Source organism: Panthera onca, chromosome B2, assembly GCF_046562875.1.
Source record: "Panthera onca isolate mPanOnc1 chromosome B2, mPanOnc1 haplotype 2, whole genome shotgun sequence".
Lineage (NCBI taxonomy): Eukaryota > Metazoa > Chordata > Mammalia > Carnivora > Felidae > Panthera > Panthera onca.
The window spans coordinates 119,096,614-119,118,100 of record NC_138343.1 but is presented as its reverse complement, the minus strand read 5'-3'; the positions used below and the strand labels follow the sequence as shown (position 1 = coordinate 119,118,100).

At 39.2% G+C, this 21,487-nt stretch overlaps 2 protein-coding genes and 1 pseudogene across 2 annotated transcripts; 2 read left to right on the top strand and 1 right to left on the bottom strand.

The window, feature by feature from the left end:
* The first annotated feature begins 3,190 nt into the window (after window positions 1-3,190).
* On the top strand, window positions 3,191-5,625 carry TAAR5 (trace amine associated receptor 5). Its single transcript, XM_060614536.3, has one exon. The coding sequence runs from the start codon at window positions 3,553-3,555 to the stop codon at window positions 4,564-4,566; it is 1,014 nt and encodes a 337-aa protein (XP_060470519.2). The 5' UTR covers window positions 3,191-3,552; the 3' UTR covers window positions 4,567-5,625.
* A 3,567-nt stretch (window positions 5,626-9,192) lies between these two features.
* On the bottom strand, window positions 9,193-12,133 carry LOC132668025 (trace amine-associated receptor 6-like; annotated as a pseudogene).
* A 5,149-nt stretch (window positions 12,134-17,282) lies between these two features.
* On the top strand, window positions 17,283-18,433 carry LOC132676095 (trace amine-associated receptor 6-like). Its single transcript, XM_060628261.2, has one exon. The coding sequence runs from the start codon at window positions 17,338-17,340 to the stop codon at window positions 18,364-18,366; it is 1,029 nt and encodes a 342-aa protein (XP_060484244.2). The 5' UTR covers window positions 17,283-17,337; the 3' UTR covers window positions 18,367-18,433.
* Window positions 18,434-21,487: the final 3,054 nt, after the last annotated feature.

Sequence of the window (21,487 nt, the reverse complement as noted above, 5' to 3'; positions counted from 1 at the left end):
AGGAGATGCTTCCTACCACTGAACTACCTAATCTTCCTAGCACTCTCTATAACCTCTAGCTTAAATCCCCTGTTCAAGAGATTAGGCAACTTTTCCAAGATCATAATATTCAAAACCTGGTGTATCTCTTGTTAAAGCCCACATTTGTTTGCCTCATCTACTGCTAACGTAGGTTTTCCCTTTCATATGCATTTAATTGATCTTGACTGGATTGCAGAGGGGCTACGAAAAACAGGAAATCTTGTTCTGCAATTGCTTTTTTATTTGTGTCCTCAAGGGAATTGCTTTTATTATTCTTTCTGTTAAAAAAGAAAAAGAAAAAGAAAAAGAAAAAGAAAAAGAAAAACCTCACTTTCTTAGACCTTAGTCATCAAAGGTGATTACTGTTTCAGATTGCAAATATGAATAGAAGCAATTCTTAAAAACTTACTGACTGCCTGTCTCAAATATTGCTAGCATTTATGAGTCCCTCGGGTATCATCAGTTAGATTATTTTCTTTTCTAGAATATCTCCTAGTAACCTTTATCTCTCCTGGACCAACACTCACAGCTTATCTCAAGGGAGTCAGACATTGCTTTGGGGGAGAGGGGAGAACATTAATATTCTTGTCTTATAGCTTACTCTAGTAGCTTTAGCATTGTTAAATAGCAAAACTAATTGTTAAGATCCTAAATCTAAACAACACTTTTGACTACCTTATAAATATTCCACTTTCTCTTCTGTCTTGTTTCTAAAATATAAAGCCTCTTTGATGAAAGCTATACAAATGCAACATCAATGAATCTCAAGATGAGCAAGAAAATCTAGAGGATCCAAACCCCAATTAGTTTTGCTCCCAGTTGTTATGTACCTGGAGTGTATTTCTGAAAGTCAGTTTGGAAGAGGGAATCAGAGCCCTAACTTGGGAGGGTTAACACAGAATCGGGACTAGTATCTATTCCCACTCTTGTCTGTCCAGCTTGCCATGTGACAGGAACCATTCTTAACACTCATCCATCTTCATGACAAACTTGTGGTTGTAGGTATTGTATTATATTCAATTAATAGATTAGAAAACAGGGCACAGAAGGTTAGGTAATCTCTGACAGAGGAATCACACATGTGCTTGCATATTGCATTTCAGGTTTGATGCAATATATCTCCCAAACAAACAAAACACAAGACCCTTTTTGAGAGTTTCCTTCTTAGGCCTTCTTTTATTTGGAAGACATTTGTCCTTACTTTTCACAAACTCTTGGTCAGATTAGACTTAGAGCCATGGGAATCTCTGCCTAATTGCAGGGTGGATTATGATTTATGAATCAAAAGGTGTCACGGTATGTGATAACGCAGGATCCTTCCTGGTCTGATCAAGTTCTGGAGTTAAAAATCTATTTCTATGCACGTGGACTGGATACAGTGCAAGTTTCCAGTGACGATCACTGGGTTTGGCCCAGGCTTTGTGGAGAAGGTGGAGGTGTCTGTCAACCTCCTTCATTTTTTTTTTTTTTATTTCAATCCTTCGACCCCTATACTTCCTACTACAGGCCCCATTGGTAGATGTAATCTTTTGTCACCTTTACAGTTATGTGGTTTTTGCAACACCGGTTTGATTTATTTTGAGGAATGATCTCTCCAAGGCCATAAAGAGGCATCCCATCCCCTGGAGGTTTGGTACCAAAAATCAGAAAGAGCAGAATATAATCGAATGTGTTATTTTTCTTGGTAGTATCCACATAAAGTATGGACATATGAGTCTAATTGTAGGTACTCTTACCAATGGGGAGGCAGAGGGACGAAAAGGGTAAGGGATGACTGAGGGGGTAACAGAACAAGAATCTAACTCGGCTGTATTCAGGGAACTGTTTCATCTACTGTGACTTCTTTAACCAACACGAAGTGAACCTAAGGGCTTATGATCAATTATTCTCAACTATTTTGTTGAAAGAAATGTGCACAAATAATTTTTTTTAATATTTAACGTTTATTTATTTTTGAGAGAGAGAGAGAGAGATACAGAATTCAAGTGGGGGAGGGGCAAAGAGAAGAGAGAGACACAGAATCCGAAGCAGGCTCCAGGATCTGACCTGTCAGCACAGAGCTTGATGCAGGGCTCGAACTCACAAACCGTGAGATCATGAACTGAGACAAAGTCAGACCCTTAACCAACTGAGCCACAGAGACACCCTGTGCACGAATAATTCTAAAGCAAGTGGGGTGCCTAGGTGGCTCAGGTCATGATCTCGTGGTCTGTGGGTTCGGGCCCCACGTTAGGCTCTGTGCTGACAGCAGCCTCGAGCCAGCTTCGGATTCTGTGTCTCCCTCTCTCTCTGCTCCTCCCCCACTCATGCTCTGTCTCTCTTTGCCTCTCAAAAATGAACAAATTAAAAAAAATTTTAATACAAAATAAAGCAGAAAGGATATACAGAACTCACTAAAAATAAAATTAAACAAAAGGATATATAAAACTGGTGTCTTCAATTTTCATCTAATTAATTGGCAAGATAAATGATCTCGTGCTGAGAAGAAGCTTCAAACTACTGAAACTTGTGAATAGTGCAAACTAGGTCCCTTGGAGCACTTCCAACACTCATTTGCATGGCATACCACCCTGAGGACTAGTTTCTATTTGGCGTATAAAATCATTAACCGATTGCACATCTGTCGTCTTTGCTGATGGAAGAGAATTCTACATACCTGTGTTCACCTGCTACAAGAAGGACTTCTGATGAAGTGATCCTGATTCCTACTTCTGTAAGTAGTTTAGAAACCTTGAATTCAATTTACTGGAACTTGTTTAAAATTGCAGACCGGTGTTAAGATAGAAAAATACTTTTTCACAACAGATAGTTCTTCCAGGATGTATGAACAATGTGTGTTCTCTTTAGGAATTGTGCCGCATGCAAACTGAAATTGGTAATTCTCTACTCTTTTAATTATTTGTGTTTTGAATTATTTTCTTGGTTGGCATGTAATTAAACAGCTCGATCTGTTGATTTTACTGTTGCTTTATTTAATTCTTGAAGAGAGGAGCCAGATGTTATTCTTTCCCCAAGCAATGATTTATTACAAAGACTTAATTCTTCCTTGTTTCAGACTGATAACTTGAAATCTCCCTTTATGTTTGACAATAGGTCAACTTATCAAAATGGAAGAGATGGCCTCTCAATAATTGTATAGTACCTACCGTGGCAAAGCCTGCTTTGTCTCTGAGGGAACAGTTAGATTACATTCTACTTCTTTGCCCTTAAAGATACAGTCTACACTAATTTCAAAAGTGCCCAGTTAGAGAAACCAGAGCTAGCAGAGAAGTGACTCTTATGAGACCTTAAATCTCACATTATACTGATTTTTGGGCAATATTAGCTTCAGTACCTAAGTAAATTGTACTAGGTTACAAAATGCCCTTCAGTTTCTCCTCCACATCTTTCTGTTTTGTTTTGTTTGTTTGTTTGTTTGTTTGTTTGTTTTGTTTTGTGGTTTTTTTGGGGGGGGTTGTTTTTTTGTTTGTTTGTTTTTTGGGTGGTACAGGTGGCCAGTTCCCAGAGAGAAAGGAAGAGTAGGAATCATAAATGAGTGCTGTCCTCAACCAAGGTGCTGAAGAACACCCCGCAGCATTCTGCTACCAGGTGAATGGATCTTGCCCCAGGACAGTCCATCCTCTGGGCATCCGGTTGGCCATCTACCTGGCCGGTGCAGTAGGCATGTTGATTACGGTCCTAGGAAATTTGTTTGTGGTGTTTGCTGTGTCCTACTTCAAAGTGCTTCACACCCCCACTAACTTCTTGCTGCTTTCCTTGGCCCTGGCTGACATGTTTCTGGGTCTGTTAGTGCTGCCTCTCAGTACCATTCGCTCCGTGGAGAGCTGCTGGTTCCTTGGAGACTTCCTCTGCCGCCTGCATACCTATCTGGATACCCTCTTCTGCCTCACCTCCATCTTCCACCTCTGTTTCATTTCCATAGACCGCCACTGTGCCATCTGTGAGCCCTTGATCTATCCCTCCAAGTTCACAGTCAGGGTGGCCATCAGGTACATCCTGGCAGGGTGGGGGATTCCAGCAGCTTATACAGCTTTCTTCCTCTACACAGATGTGGTAGAGAATGCGCTCAGTCAGTGGCTGGAAGAGATGCCTTGTGTGGGCAGTTGCCAACTGCTCTTCAATAAGTTTTGGGGCTGGTTAAATTTTCCTATGTTCTTCTTCCCCTGCCTCATCATGATCAGCTTGTACGTGAAGATTTTTGTGGTTGCCATCAGGCAGGCTCAGCAGATCAGCACCTTGAGCAAAAATCTGGCTGGGGCTGCCAAACGTGAAAGAAAAGCTGCCAAGACCCTCGGCATTGCCGTGGGCATATACCTCTTGTGCTGGCTTCCCTTCACCATTGACACGCTGGTTGACAGCCTCCTTAACTTCGTCACACCACCACTGGTCTTTGACATCTTTATTTGGTTTGCTTACTTCAACTCGGCCTGCAACCCTATCATCTATGTCTTCTCCTACCGGTGGTTCAGAAAGGCACTGAAACTCTGCCTGAGTCGAGAGATCTTCTCACCTCGGACACCCACTATTGACTTGTACCAAGAGTGACTTCTTTGAATGCAGGCGAGGGGTAGGTCCCTGCAGGAAGTATGAGTGCTCTGTGGCAGGGGCGGTGTCATGAGTTTGTGGGCATGCTTTTAGGGCACCATGGTTTAAGTGGAGGAGAAAAAACAACCTCTTAATTTGAAAAGAAATATAGTACTCTCTTAATTCAATGTTTCTGTAGTAGAATGTAGCACTCTCTTTATTCAATGTTTCTGTAGAAAAGGAGGGAATGAAATCAACCAAGTATTTATTGGCTGCGTTGAACTTCTGTGAAAATATTTGGCTCCTTGTTATCACTTCCTTGAGACTGAGATACAGAGGTGGAGAGAAAAGAGCGTGAGGTGGAGATTTCTGAGTTCTCATACTGGTTCTGCCTCCTGGCAGTGCTTGGGTGAGACTATTTTGACAACCTTTGAATTTCTCCCCATCTCAGAGTTGCAGCTGGAAAATTAGGGTTTTGTACTGTTTGTTCAGGTAACCTGAAGCTCAAATATTGTATAATAATTTAACTTTGGAAAACGCTGTTTGACATCACTTTTCATAATTGTAGTCAAGTGTTGGGAGTGTTTCTTTTTCAAAATCTCCTCTTTAGAATCCCTGTCTCCCTAAACAGGATTGTAAACTACGTTTGTCCATTTCAATGATCACTGAGTAAATGTATTGTATTCTTGAAGGAATATTTTCTCGCTTTTCTTTAATTATTAAAACTTGGAAATGGTGAAATGTTTGTAAAGTGATAATGATCCACATCTGGCCATTGTAATATTTTTCCTTTAAAAAAAAAAAATTACCTAAGTTAGATCTACTATCTTTCCAGGGACACCAGTATATGATTTTCTTTGGAAATACAAGTACTTAAGCCACATGCTTTTTCAACACTGAACCAAGTGTTTCTTAGGACCTATTACTAGTAAAGGTACTGACATCTTCTATGTACATTTTGCCTCTTTTTTCTTCCTAAATCTTTTCCTACAGGTCTCTAATAACTCCCACATTTCTTACTGACTATTTTTCAAATTAATAATTGCTGATTTGGAAAACTTATTTGTAAGTTAATTTGAGGTCTCCAAAGTACAAACATATAGATAGATGTAATATATATACGAACATAAATCAATCAATCTCCATAAATAAAAAAATTAATGTTTTATTTTGTCATGGAAGTTAGCTGAAATGAATTCATTTCCTTTCCTTCCTTCTTTCCTTCCTTCCTTCCTTCCTTCCTTCCTTCCTTCCTTCCTTCCTTTGTTTCTGGCTAGAGAGATAACTTTTATTGACTTTATTGTTTTTCTTAATTAAAAAATTATTTATTGTAGGGACACTTGGGTTGCTCAGTCGATCGAGTATCTGACTCTTGATTTCATCTAAGGTCATGATCCTTGAGTGGAGTCTCCAGTCAGACTTCATGCTAAGTGTGGAGACTGTTTAAGATTCTCTCTCTTTCTCTCTCTCTCTCTCTCTTTCTCTCTCTCTCTCTCCTTCTGCCCCTCTCCCCCACTCATGCTCTCTCTTTCTCTCTCAAAACAATTATTTATTATAAACATATTTTTCGATGTATTTTTTAATGCTTCTTTTTTCTTTCGAAGTAATTATTCTTTCTTTTCCAATTAACTTTTTGGTATTATCACATAATTAAATTTAAAAAGAAGTATAAATTAAAATTTATTCTAATATATGCAATTTTGAGATATCAAGGAACACTGTGCCTTAGATATAGGAATAAATAAAAATTGCAAAGTATAAATCAGTCATTACTTTAAAAAACACATTTTCAGGGCACCTGGGTGGCTCAGGTGGTTAAGTGTCCGACTTCAGCTCAGGTCATAATCTTGCAGTTCATGAGGTCGAGCCCCATGTCAGGCTCTGTGCTGATGGCTCAGAGTCTGGAACCTGTTTCCGATTCTGTGTCTCCCTCTCTCTCTGCCCCTTCCCCACTCATACTCTTGTCTCTCTCTCTGTCTCTCTCGGTCTCTCTCTCTTTCTCTCAAAAATAAATTTAAAAAAAAATTTAAAAACACATTTTCCTCTTCTTAGAGAGAAATCCACACCTCTTCACAATCCACTGAGTATGGCACTGTCTGTCCTAGAAGGAAGCCCTGCTATATCACAAGGTGGAACTCTGCATAAATAATTTTTATGTGCATATTTAAAAGACGTTAAACAGGTTTTTGTTGAAACAGGACTTCTCGGAGTCTTTACTATGTCATGTCTAGTGTTATTCTCCAAGAGCAGGCTATTGTATGCAGCAATTCCAAAATGTTGGGGATGCAGGAATTTCCCCTGGAGCATTTCGGAGGATGACTGTCTGATAAAACCTCATTTGGATTTGGAAAATGTTGGCTCAGAAGACAATGAGAATCAGAGGAGTCAAAACCTGAGCAAAGCAGTGGAGGTAAGAATGCCTCCAAATTAAAGTGGGGGATGCCTGGGAAGATGGAGGGAGAGGAAGAGGTGGAGGGGCTTGAATGCCAACCTCAGGGAGGTCAAAAGGGTGACGACTCCCTTGGTAGTTGTTTAGCTGCTTTATCTCCATATTTCCTGAATACTCTGTGCACTTTCTCAGTTTCTTTGGTCATGCCATTCCTTCAGCCTGAAAATCCATTTCCATCCTTTCCCTCCTGCAAAAACTCTGAATCTCATAAGGCCCAGCTTAAGTGCCACTTCTTTAATAAGTCTCCCTGATCTTCCTTCCAGAAGCCAAGTTCTCCTTTCTTTCGTGCTTCTCAAACACATCTTTTATCATTTAAACTTCCATGCATTCCAAACCATAAAAATTGTTGATATACCATTTTTTTCTACAAGATAGTCTAAGGTTTTTGTTTTGTATTCCTAAAGCTCTGAACCAGAACCCAGAATGCTAAGTTTTCAAAGGTATTTGTGAAATGGATCAATGAATCAGTAGTATAAGGATCAATGCTCACTGTCCTCACATAATTGTGTGCCCTATATTTTAAAAATAAACATTTTATTTTAGAATATTTTAAATTTACAGGAAAGCTGCAAAGATAGTACAGAGTTTCTATACCTTACACCCCATTTCTCCTATTATTAACAATTTAGATTAGTATCATAAATTTCTTACAATTAATGAACCAACATTGATATAGTATTATTAATGTATCAGTAAGAAGTCCATACATGGTTCAGATTGCCTTAGGTTTTCCTTATGTCCTTCCTCTGTTCTAGTTCCCCTTTAGGACACTACGTTACATTTAGTTGTTATGTCTCCTTAGGCTCCTGTAGACCTTGACAGTTTCTTTTATCCCTTATTTGTTATGACCTTGACAGTTTTCAGGAGCACTAGTCAGGCATTTTGTAGGATGATCCTCTATGAGGGTTTGTGTAATGATTTTTCTCATGATTCCACTGAGGTTATAGGTTTTTTGGGGGAAAAAACATTGAAATAACATGCCATTCTCATCACATCATGACAAGGGCACACTGCTATCAACATGACTTGTCACTATCGATGTTAATCTTGATCTAGTTGAACTAGTGTTTATCCTTTTAAAATTTTCACAGTTAACAACATTGCTTCTTGCCAGAGTTACAGATTCTGAAACATAACCATTTCTACATAATCTAGCACTGACTTGGTACAATGTGGGCATGTGGTTCATATGTCAAAAATGAAAAACAAGGTGAATATGTCAGTCTTTATTGATGTATATATCACTTATCTCCTAAAACTAGCAAATTTTCTGTTGAAATTAAGTTTTGTTATAGAAAAGAAAGAACTAAAGACTGCTTTCAAAAACGAATTACCCTGAATGGGAAAGTAATGTTCAATGTGTTTAAACACAAGAGCATAGCATACAGTCCTATCCATACCAACCATTTACACAGTTCTGAGTTGTAACAGCAGTAGCGAGAAGAGCAGAGAAATAATCATCCTATCATCGTTTCGGGAAGTACAGTGGCTTCTGCTTCCTACATTGGGGGAGGAAATAATTACACAAGATGACAGTAATCTGTCTGGCCATCACAACAGCTTGGTCAAAACGATATCTATGCTTGCAAATGCCCCCCAACCCCCAAGAGATCTCCACTAATTCTAAATCAGACACAGTGGCTGTGTTAGTCTACACACAATTTATAGATAAATATTTCAGATCTCTCTCCTCAGACATTAAGCACAAGACATGTAACTGCTCCCCAAAAGCTCCCTCAGGAAATGAAACAAACCAAAAGACAGCAAGAACCTTGGGATGCAATTCACAGGTGAAAGTTTTGACTGGTTGCTAGAGTTAAAAAAGCTTTTTAGAAAAGAGGAAAGTGAATCAAAGAATGAAGATGTTTATAGATGACGTATCAGAACAAAGGGAAGAGTCAGTGAACTGAAAGAAATGAGGGAGAAAAATCTTTTTAGAAAGTGGGATATGCTGAGCTCTGAGGTAGTTAGTAAATAAAAATTTAACACTTATTAATAAAGTACATGCTTTTGGAGAAGTGACAAGGAAGTTCACATTTTAACGAGTGGAAAAAAAATTTCCTTTTACTCATAAATACATTTACCCTATTACATTTGAAGAGTAATTTGTTTTCTCCTCATTAATGGCCTTAGTTGATTTTTAAAACTCGTTTCATTTAGAAATTGTAAAGATTTCTTTAACTTCCCAGTCCAATTGTTTACGTTTGTTCAGAGAGCAAATTCACGGTAGCTGAACTGTCCTTGAAAAGTCAACCATTCACAACAACTTTTATGGCTTTCCGAAACCATGGGTAAAATAAAACATAAAGGGTTCATGTCTGAGTTATAACAAGCGCACCAATAGCAAATCTCATAAGTTTTGGGAGGGGTTATGAGGCCTATAAAAGAATCAATCAATGAGTCAACACTATATGGTGACCATGAAGTCATAAATGCTACCACAGTGATACCCAGGGTTTTCATTACTTTTCACTCTCTCTTGGCCACTCTGGATATAAATCAACTAGCTGATGAAAATTCTATTTTGCCCCCAGTATCTTCAACCTTTTTATCCAGTTGTCTACCCATAAGAAAAATATTGCTATAAAGAGTTATTATGAATAGGTATGAAGCAAGATAGAAAACCTATCAACACCCAGTTTTGATTTACAACAGTCTGACAACCTCCTACACAGTTGAGGGCACTAGATAATTCCTCCAGCCCATCATCATAAGCACCTGTGTAGAACACAGCACCACTGTATACAAGAGGCAGGATCCAGGAGATGCCGATGCATGCCCCTGACACAGACACCGTGAACTTGGTAGGATAGACAAGAGGCTCAGTAACAGCGATGTACCTGTCGATGGAGATGAAGCACAAGTGGAAGATAGAACAATAACAAAATGCCACATCACAGCCCATGTGGAAGGTACAGAAACTTGGCCCAAAGTACCAGCAGCCCTCCACAGACCTGACCATGCTGAAGGGCATGACGGTCACCCCCACCAGAAAGTCAGCACAGGCCAGAGAGGCGATGAGAAAATTGTTTGGCGAGTGCAGCTGCTTGAAATGCAGGATTGAAATCACCACCAGAGGGTTTACAAAAACAGCCAGCATAGCCCCCAAGCTGAACAGTGTGTAGAGAATGAGCCGGGGTCCGGGCGAGTAGGGGGCTTTCACGCAGGATCTGGTCAGAGTCATGTTCTGGTAGCAGAGCTCTGGGCTGCAGGTGAGGACAGGTGCCGCTCCTGATGCTGCTGTTTACATGTGGAGAATTCTGTGTTTCTTCATTTTCACAGAGGAAGTGGGATTTTACTTCTCAACACATCTGGGAAAAAATCCACAAGGATGTCTAAAGGAATGATCAGATAGGATGTTTATTATATTTTTCAATCTCCCATTTTTATGGTAAATCTTTTGATTTCTATAATAAAATTAAAATTATATAATAAAAGATTACTGAGGGGTTGATGTCAATTAAAAAACATTTGGTTGCCTTAATTTGATAAAATTTCCTTTTAGTCATAAATATCTTTATTTTCTACCTTTAGCATTTCTCTTTGCAACAGTCATTGACACGGTATGTAACTCTGGGACTGAAGGATCACCTCTTCTTATCCTTATCTCAGCATTGCTTTACTAGGACATGTAGTCCTTCCAGATAAATAAATGCCATCAACGGGAAAATCCCTGCATGGAATCCCTATAGCATAAGGTGTGTGAACTTGGTAGGTTATTTTTGACAGTGATTTTTAAGAATGTTTTTCTTTTCTTTTTTCATGTTTTCTTTATTAATTTGAGTGTGTGTGTGTGTGTGTGTGTGTGTGTGCATGAGAGGGAGAGGGGCAGAGAGAGAGGGAGAGGGAGAGAATCCCAAGCAGGCTCTACGCTGTCAGCACAGAGCCCAGCGCTGGGCTCCGTCTCAGGAACCGAACCCTGAGATCATGACCTGAGCCTAAATCAAGAGTTGGACCCTTAACTGACTTACACACCCAGGTGCCCTGATCATTAAAGCCTTTATAACAAATAACTGACAACCTTGAATTCTGAAATTAGCATAAATACCTTTCAAAATTGAATGCAAAATAAAAATATTTTTAGATAAACAAAACCCAAGAATCTCCATTGCCAGCATACCCACACAAAAGGAAGAAGCTAAAGGAGTTTTCAAGGCAGAAAAAAAACAATCCCAGAGGAAACACTGTAGTGTGGGAAGTAACGAAGTGTGCCACAGAGTGTCAATATCAGAAAATAAAATGAATGCTAAAAGTAAAAATAAATGTCTTTTTGACTTAAATTATACGCAGAATTAAAATAAATGACCGCAGTATCAATAAAATGGCCAAGACAAATGGAGTTAAAGTATATATTGAAATTCCTGGCAAGCTTTTGCATTGCCCTGACTTGGCAAAATTATTAACTTTTTGGAGAATTTAATTAATCAGGGATACATATTAAAACTCCAGGATTCCAACAGAATAATATGTTAGTCCAATTTATAATTTCATAGGAGAAAGAGTGAATAATAAAAATAATAATTTAAAATGAGTCCAGAATGATAAAAGAACAAAGACAAAATGTGAAGAATGAAGAAAAATACTAAGATAGTTGACTTAAACTCAAATGCATCAATGATTATAATAAAATAGGAGAAGACTCGTTCAAATTGGTAACAAACTTTTAGACCTGGATTTCAAACTTCAGGACCAAATCTTTGGTTTTATTTACCCTGAGATTTGGAGAGAAGTCAAACAACCTAACTGCTCAGGAACTACAGGGTAGCTTGTCCACCACAAATGTGTTTTCAAGATCAGCCTAAACTTAAAATTGAGGTATTTGTGAGATGTTGGGAATTTTCCGTGTTTTATGACATGGGATACGGTGTATGAATATGACATCAAATTTGAAAAAAGTCTTCCTCAGATTTAATCAAACATTGCTTAAAGTGAGCTTTTCCAAGCATCTGCCATAGACAGATTTACTGACGTGGTGAACAGACCTACTTCCTACTGGTGATTCTGCCCACTTCTTGTCCTGTCACTTTTCCACTTCCCAGCCTTCTGGGGGTGTGATTTCTTGGTATTTTCACCTTTCACAGTTACCTCCCTGTTACTTTCAATGCTCATTTTCTTCTTCCTCTTCTCTATTAATGTCATGTGCTCTTGGCCTTCCCCTAGACTCTTGTGTTTTCCGACCAACTTTCATTCCAACATTTTCTTTTGCTGGAGTTCTTGTCTTAAATCTCCTCAGCTCCCTCTGTTTCATGCTCTAGCGAGGAGCTGAGTTCCTCTTGTTCGCCAATGCTCTTCCAACAGCAAGGGAATCAGACATCCAATTCAGATCTGACTCAAGCCTGAGATTTGATGTTTAAGGGACATTCTCCTTAGGACATCTCTCCATTGTGAAATTGACAAAATGATTTATTTATAACAATAACTATCTTTACAACATGTTTATTTCACTTCACTTCTTCAACATCATGTGGGAATAGTTGCCTGTCATAACATATTATAAATATTGTCACTGTTGGTTATAATGCAAACTTACAATGTCATATATTTATAGAAGATGATATATTCAACAAATTATGTTTGGACATTTACCTTGGAGGAAAAAAGTTATATCCTTCCTCTACAAACACTTGAATATCTATATCTATATCTATATATCTATATCTATATCATCTATATCTATATCTATATCTATATTTATATCTGTATCTAAATAGATAGATGTTCCCCTGGGACAGATCTGAGTATAAAATACAAAACCATAGGGGTGCCTGGGTGGCTCAGTTGGTTAAGCATTCAACTTTAGCTCAGGTCATGATCTCACAGCTTGTGGGTTTGAGCCCCACATTGGGCTCTGTGCTGACAGCTCAGAGCCTGGAGCCTGCTTCAGATTCTGTGTCTCTTTCTCTCTCTGCCCCTCCCCCACTCGTATTCTGTCTCTCTCTCTCTCTCTCTGTCTCAAAAATAAACATTAAAAAAATTTTTTTTAATTCAAAACCATAAAAATTTAGAAAAAATACTGAATACTTTCATAGTTTCAAATGGAAAATTTTGGAAGATTTAACATAAACTTAAAATTTCCATATAATAAAGTTTAGAAAAGATAAACTTGGAAAAAACTCTTTGGAACATCTATTGTGCTCTAATTGATTTAGTTGAAATGAGCAAGACAGATTTTTTTTTTCCCAAGCACTTTAACCTTAAAAGCCAAAGCCCTGTTCAGAAAAGAAAGAGCTGATAGTCACTAGATTTGAGGAAGTTATGCACACTATCAAAATTTCCCTGTATTCCAGAATAAGAGTAGGAAAGATAATTGGATGGCCAAAATAAGGGAGAAAGTAGTGGGGATCTCTGAGACAGGAGTGCCCATATCTCCCTCTCTGGGAGAGGGTTGAGAAAGGGCAAAAATTGACATGCCAGTGCAGTTGGTTGAATAATGGCCCCTTGAAAGAGATCCATATCCTAATACTTGGAACCTGCCACTGTTAATCCTGTTTGGAAAAAAATATTTTTGCAGATGTGACTAAATTAAAAATCTTGACATGGAAGAATCATCCTGGATTAACTGGGAGGGCCCTAAATGCTATCTCAAGTGTCCTTATAAGAAAGAAGCACAGGGAGCTGACACACACCAAGAAGGCAGTGTGACCACACAGGTAGAGATTGGAGTGTTGGGGCCAGAAGCAAAGGAGTGCCAGCAGCCAGCGGAAGCCGGAAGAGGCCAGGATGGATTCTCCTCCAGACCCTCCAGAGGGCGTGAGACTATGTAGGCACATTGATTTTGGTTCAGTACAACTGACTCCATGTTTCTGCCCTCCAGAATTCTAAGAGAATAAATTTGTGTTGTGTTAAACCATCAGGGGCAGTGGTAATTTGTTACAGTAACCACAGGAAACTAATATAGTCAGGTAGGTTTAAGGGGAAAAGATCCAAGTGCAAGGGAAACTCATTCTCCTTCCTTGTGCAGAGCTCACGGGGCAGAAATGGCTACATAGGCTGTGTGAGCATACAGCTTGAGACAGCACCACAGAGCACCCCACTGCTCTCCATGGTACAAGGACAGTAAAAATTCCTGAGCCCCTGAGGGTGCCATGGAGTCATGACAGGTCCTCGAAACCCCACCAAATGTTTGACTGCCTGTGATGCCACAAGCGTAGCTGAATTCTTCTGAGAAAGGCACTGGAATTGGCCGATAAAAGTAAGAATTAAAGGAGCCTTGCTGTCAGATATGAGGAATGACTACTCTGTGACAGAAGAGCACCAAAGTCCAGAGACCAGGAAGGGCATCTTATTGGACATCATTGTAGGTAGATGGTCACCCAGATCAGATCTCTAATCCACAGAATCACTGTTGATGGGTGACTGACAGAGTAGGGAAGGTAGAGAAAACCCAGATTGACAGGAAGTTTCTATCACCTGGAGGTTAGGGAGCTTGGCTCAGAAATGAGGTAAATTTATAATTGTAGAGCACAGAGAACACAAAATCTGGAGCTAAATTGCTTGGATGCAAATCCCCAGCTCACCATTTACTAGACGTTTACCCTGGGCACATGATTAACTTGTAGTGTTTCAGTAAAATAGCCATGATGACTTCATGTGTTCTTGCTGTGACAATTTAATGATTTAATACGTATAAAACACTTAGATATAGCAAGTGTTCAAAAGCTGTTTGCTACTGTTATAGTGATAGTCGCCTTAACAATACGGTAGCATGTTTTGCATACCTGAATCTGTGCCCTGTGATTCACGAAGATACTTGTGGGTTTTTCCGGCATTTCTGTAATGTTTTAGGAAGGATTTCTGTAAAACAGATTGTTAAAAGCCATAACAATCTGATAATGAGCTATTATCCGAATTGTAAGAATGTTCATACAAAGACGTTAGGTAGGTGCTCTGCAGTTATAGTAGGCTGAGAAATACCTGATTGCTATGATGAGACAGAGTTGAAAGAGAACTTCAGCATGTTTTCAATATCCTGAAAGTAATTAGCAGAGGCTGAGGGGAGGGGAGAGATGATGGAAGGAGGGGAGGAAAACTAGAGAGAAAATGACAGACTACTCTGACATAACTCAAATCTCCAAGTCTTAGCTGAGGGCGCCAAAAAGGAAGGCCTTGAAGGCAGAGAACTAAGACCCCCAATTAATATCTCAATTTCAACAAAAGTGGCATTTTTCTTGGAGATAGAGGAAAGACTGATGAGGGTACATTGGCTGTGAAATCTGAAAAAGCTAAAGCAGCATGCCCCTCACTGTGCCACACGTGGGTGGTCTGGAACACACAGAAGAGACATCGGATTCATAGTCTAGAGGTGGCTATTGTTAAGCACATTATGCAGAGTTTCGGGTTGCGTATACATTCATTTTTCCATTTGGAGATAGATGGCCATTTCATCCTAGAAGACACCTACAGACACAATCCTAATCGATTCGTATGGAAATGAGGCAGACTACATACCTACTCTGGGAGAAGAGAGTGGGAAACCCAAATTGACTGAACTTAAGTCTACTGCATTCCATGACATGGGGGTTTTTAAGAGAGGTAAAGATAAGTTACAGAAAAATCAAGAAAATTACCTTCTGTGGTAGTTGAGATCTTCACCTGCTAATAAATATGTTTTCTTTACCTGCATGCACTAGTCATAGGATAAAATCTAAAATGATCATTGGGGTGTTCAAAGCTGTGCAGAGTTTTGAAACTTTCCCTGTTCTTTACATTAATACCTTCCTGGAAGGTATTAAGAGCCTTCTAGATCTGGCTCTCAATCTATACCCCCAGTGAATTCTATGTATTCACCCAATTCTATTAGTTGCTGATGTCATTTTTCACTTTACCCTTTTTACATGTGTCAACTTTAACTCAGAGCGCAGTGAACTGTTACTGTTATACGTCTGTCTCTCATATTAACATGGATACCCCCCCGAAGTGCAGGACATATTCCTTGCTTATTCTTGTATCTTCAAGACCCTGATACAAATAGATGCTAAATAAATAAGCATGAACAATGCATGCATGAATGATTGGACTGCACATGAATTTATGGGTATTGTGGGAGGACTTACCCTCTGAATCTTGTGATTATGGAAGCATCTTTGCCTTGTCACTCAAAGAGAATGCTCTCAAATAGCATTTTGGAGTATATTATATGTAATAGGCATTTTCAGTAGAGACCTTTATACCTACAAAGATTTCTTGTATTTTTATTTTGCTAAAATTTTTTAAATGTTTATTTATTTATTTTTGAGAGAGAGAGAAGCACAAATAGGGGAGGGGCAGAAAGAGAGAGAGGGAGACACAGAATCTGAAGCAAGCTCCAGGCTCCAAGCTGTCAGCGCAGAGCCCGACGTGGGGCTTGAACCCATGAACCATGAAATCACGACCTGAGCCGAAGTCGGATGCTTAACCAATTGAGCCACCCTGGCTCTCCGCTAAGAATTTTTTCAGTAATGAATAAGTGTTGAACTTTATATAATTTGCTTTCCTCCTTCAGATATGTTAAAATGGAGAATTGTATTATTTTACTTTCTAATGTTAAGGCAAACTTCCCTTCTTTGTATCGACTCCAATCATGATGCATTGTCATTTCATATATTTCTAGGTTTGGTTTGTTAAACTTCTGTTCAGGATTTTTGCATTTATTTATATGAGTGAGGTGTCCTTTCGTTTATGTTTTTCACATAGTCTCTGTTGGGTTTTAGTATGGAGGCTATTCTATGTCAAAATATGAATTTTAAGTGGAGAATATTAAGTTTCTGCTCTCTATTCACACCTTGCACTACAGGGACTCCAGTTGATTTGCGATGACTTGAGACATGGGATTTGGTGGTGCTTCTTGGGATCTTTTTTGTCATTAACGTCACAGACAGTTTTGTGGGGGGTGGCAGTAAAAGGTAACTAATAAAACACAAGTCACACAATTATCGCTAACTGGCAAAAAGGAATATCCCCTATATCAAGAGCAGGTAATAAAAGACGTTCGATAAGTTGCAAGATAAACAAAATCTTTTGTGGCAAAAGCAAATTTGCCACAGTCTTACGTGAAGTAAAATTCGTATTGGATTAAAAAAATTGGCTCTACATGCCAATTACTACATGCCAAAGAGTAAAAATAAAAACGATACTAATAGCTAAGATTTACTGAGCATTTAAATTGAACATAGTACTATTTTATATGTTGTGAGCTTAAAATAAAATGCATATGACAGGGCACAGTGATAATATCTGATAACTACAACAGGGGTATCAGTTAAAAAGATCTTTTCTCCGCCTTAGGAAATAAGAAACCGCTCTGCTTGGTGCGACTGGCCAAGGGCAGAACTTCTCCACGTTTACAAGCTGTTTGCAGCAGCACCATGAGCACCAACCCGTCCCCCCCCGCTGCATCCGAGCAGCTCTGCTACCAGAACGTGACCGGATCCTGCGCGAAAGCCCCCTACTCGCCCGGACCCCGGCTCATTCTCTACACACTGTTCAGCTTGGGGGCTGTGCTGGCCGCTTTTGGAAACCTCCTGGTGGTGATTTCAATCCTGCATTTCAAGCAGCTGCACTCGCCAACCAATTTTCTCATCGCCTCTCTGGCCTGTGCTGACTTTCTGGTGGGGGTGACCGTCATGCCCTTCAGCATGGTCAGGTCTGTGGAGGGCTGCTGGTACTTTGGGGCCAGCTTTTGTAGCCTGCACAGTTGCTTCGATGTGGCGTTTTGTTACTCTTCTCTCTTCCATCTGTGTTTCATCTCCATCGACAGGTACATCGCTGTTACTGAGCCTCTGGTCTATCCTACCAAGTTCACGGTGTCCGTGTCGGGGACATGCATCGGCATCTCCTGGATCCTGCCCCTTGTATACAGCGGTGCCGTGTTCTTCACAGGTGTTCATGATGACGGGCTGGAGGAATTAGTAAGTGCCCTCAGCTGCGTAGGCGGTTGTCGGCCACTTATAAATCAGTTTTGGATTTTGATAGATTTGCTATTATTTTTCACACCTACTTTTGTAATGATGATGCTGTACAGTAACATTTTTCTTGTGGCTAGAAAACAGGCTATAAAGATTGAAAACATTAGTAGCAAAACAGAAGCATCAGGGACATACAAAACCAGGGTGAGTAAGAGAGAGAGAAAAGCAGCTAAAACCCTGGGTATCACGGTGGTAGCATTTTTGATCTCCTGGTTACCGTACATGATTGATTCATTCATTGATTCTTTTGGGGGGTTTATAACACCTTCTTATGTCTATGAGATACTTTGCTGGTTCGCTTATTATAACTCTGCTGTAAATCCTTTGATCTATGCTTTATTTTACCCTTGGTTTAGGAGAGCAGTAAAACTCATTATAAGTGGTCAAGTATTAAAAGACAGTTCCTCAACCATAAGCCTGTTTTCTTAATGATCCTAAATTTCAAATCGAGGAATCTGTTGCTCGAGTGCGAAATTCCCCAGAACTGTGGCATGAATCACGCTGTATGAAGATGACCCATCAAACTGCAGAGGAGAAATAATGCCACAGTTTCAGGAGCATAATTTTATGTTTTTACTTTCTCAGTGAACACCTTTAAGCATTTGAAAGAAATATGTTTACTAAAAAACGGCTGACATAAGTTCATATTTTCTAGTGTCTTCAAATCTGTGCATTCCCTGCTTTGTCAGTTGTTAATTATTTTCCTTTTCAAGGCCTCTCGTTAGGCTTACCCTTGTGTCACCTTCAAAGGTTGCCTGGTTCCATGTTCCCTGTGAAAGTCTTGCTGTCCCTGTCATCTCTGGACTCTGAGCACTTGACTTCCATTTTAAGCAGCTTGTTTCTTGGGTCTGGTCTTTTTCTGTAGCTCCTATAGTTCTCTGAGGCTTATTTCAGACTCCGAAATGGACTCGTGTTTTATATTTTGGGGCATATTTTACGGAATAATTCTGAACAGATGATGCAATTTCCACACTGGTGATTGTTCTTTCATGGGACCGTTTTCTCACCCTGCGCGGTGAGCTATTTCACCTTTCTGCTGTTGTGGAGGGCATTTTTCTGGCATTTTTTTTTCTATAAAAAATATCCAAAGTAGTACATTGTTGATGACAAAAATAACAATGCATTGCAAGTTATGGAGAAAGAATGGATTATTTAAGAAGTGATGGTGTGGCATACAGCTTTTTGAAAAGAATGTTAAGCATCTTGCCTCATATCATGAACAAAATCAAAACTAGTATTTCCAGATGTTAAAAAAAACTAGTGTTTTTAGAATTTTTCATGGTAGAAATCATGACTGAACATCTGTATAGATTCAAGCACTCAATTTAATTTTTTTTTTAATTCAAAGGAAACGAAGCCTAGTTCGGGAAAAATTAAAAAGTTACACTTGGAAAAGTCTGGGCAGCACACATGGTGAAGGTTAATAGATTTAAACATGTAAAGGCTTTAACAAAACAGTAAGACAAGGTTAACACCTGACTGGGCATATGACTGGTGATTCCACAGAGAAAAAATATACGAATGTTTAATAAACACATTAAAATGCAAATCTAAAAATAACTTTTAAATGCTAATGAATGTGTGATATGGCATAATATACCAATTTGGCAAATATTTGAAGTTTCTATAATACCCGATATTAGAGTATGGGAAATTGGATACTTTCATGCAAGTAGATTATAATTACATACATCTTGGGAGACTATAACTTAGTATCTCCTTTCTGAGGGGAATTAAAAATTTAAGGGGTGCCTGGGTGGCTCAGTCGATTGAGCATCCAACTTCAGCTCATGTCATGATCTCACGGCTCATGAGTTCCAGCCCCACGGCTGGGCTCTGTGCTGACCCCTCAGAGCCTGGAGCCTGCTTCAGATTCTGTGTCTCCCTCTCTCTCTCTGCCCCTCCCCTGCTTGCACTCCCTCTCTCTCTCTCTTTTTCTCTCTCTCTCTCTGTCTCAAAAGAAACATTAAAAAAATTAAAAAAAAAATTAAAACATACATGTCACTTGACTCTATAGCTCCATTTCTAGAAAGTAATCTTAAGAAAAGAGCCAGCCCATAAAGCAAACATGACAATAACGTTCATTGTATAACTTTTAATTATTACCTGGGAAAAGCCAAGGTCAATATGGGATAAATTAAATAAATTATGCTCCACCTATGTAATGGAACATTATGAAACTGTTAAAAAGTGCTAATGAGTTCTGTGTAAATTGACATGGAAAAACAACCACAATATATTTTTTGACTAAAATCAAAATAAAACAGGGGCGCCTAGGTGGCTCAGTCGGTTAAGAGGCCGACTTCGGCTCAGGTCATGATCTCGCGGTCCGTGAGTTCGAGCCCCGCGTCGGGCTCTGTGCTGACAGCTCAGAGCCTGGAGCCTGTTTCAGATTCTGTGTCTCCCTCTCTCTGACCCTCCCCCGTTCATGCTCTGTCTCTCTCTGTCTCAAAAAAAAAAAAAAAAAAAAAAAAAAAAAAAAAAAAAAACCATTAAAAATAAAATAAAATAAAATAAAAATAAAACAAAACCCAAACACCCTGATTGTAAAACCCCAGATTACATAACAGTATAAGTAATATGGCCCCTACATATGTATATTTCCATATGCTCTTTTAAAGTCTAACTTTATGTATAATGGAGAATGTGTGTATATATGGAGGGATTACTGTGTCATTTATCTTTATCATTGCGGTGTTTGTGATGAAAAATTAACGTATCAAAATTGACATTACTATTTCACAACATCTGTTTTACTTGAGTACTGAGTCAGGTTTGTCTGTTTGCTTGTTTTAATCAAATGAGGATTTTCTTCGAGTATATATCCCTAGCATATTTTGTCTTACGTAAGGAAACTGAATTGTAGCTACATTGGTATATTTTAGGAAGTACCTCTTAAAAGTGGTTAAAGTATCTTAAGAGTTACATCTTAATGTTATCAAAATATTTTTAATATTTCTTGGAGGCAAGAAAAGGTGTTAGGGGAAGTCCTGAGGAGGGTCAGTGGTGGACCGTAAGGCAATTTCCCCAGGGAAGGCCATTATAGCTTTTTGAAACAAAGGAGAGTGACCTCCTCAGGCAGAAGTGGACCAGCTGCCTCTTCCAGCAGAGAAAGGCTTGTGAGAATTAGAGGGCAGGGGTAATCAGTTTTATCAGGACCTGCCATAGGTCAACATTCTAATATCTAGAATCTTTATTTCCTAACCAATGCCAGAATTTTAGCAAAAGATGCTCTGGGAGTTTGAGAATTCAGCTTGCATGGTAATTCAGCCAGCTATAGAATTGGGCCTGGGGCTTGGTTCTCAGAAACTCAGTCCTATGGCTATGGCAGAGAGGGGACTCTTTCAAAGTATTCAGGGAATGTTCCAATCCTTCATATGGGCCTTGAGCAAAGAATTCAAAGACTCTCAAGCTCATCATTTTCTTTCCCCAGGTTCTCCAGAGCAGTTAAAAGAAACTAGCCAATGTATTACACTTCTATTTTAACTAAAATGTGGTATGGCAGCAAATCCTTGGTCACCAGAGTCTCATCTTCTGTAGGCACTTGATT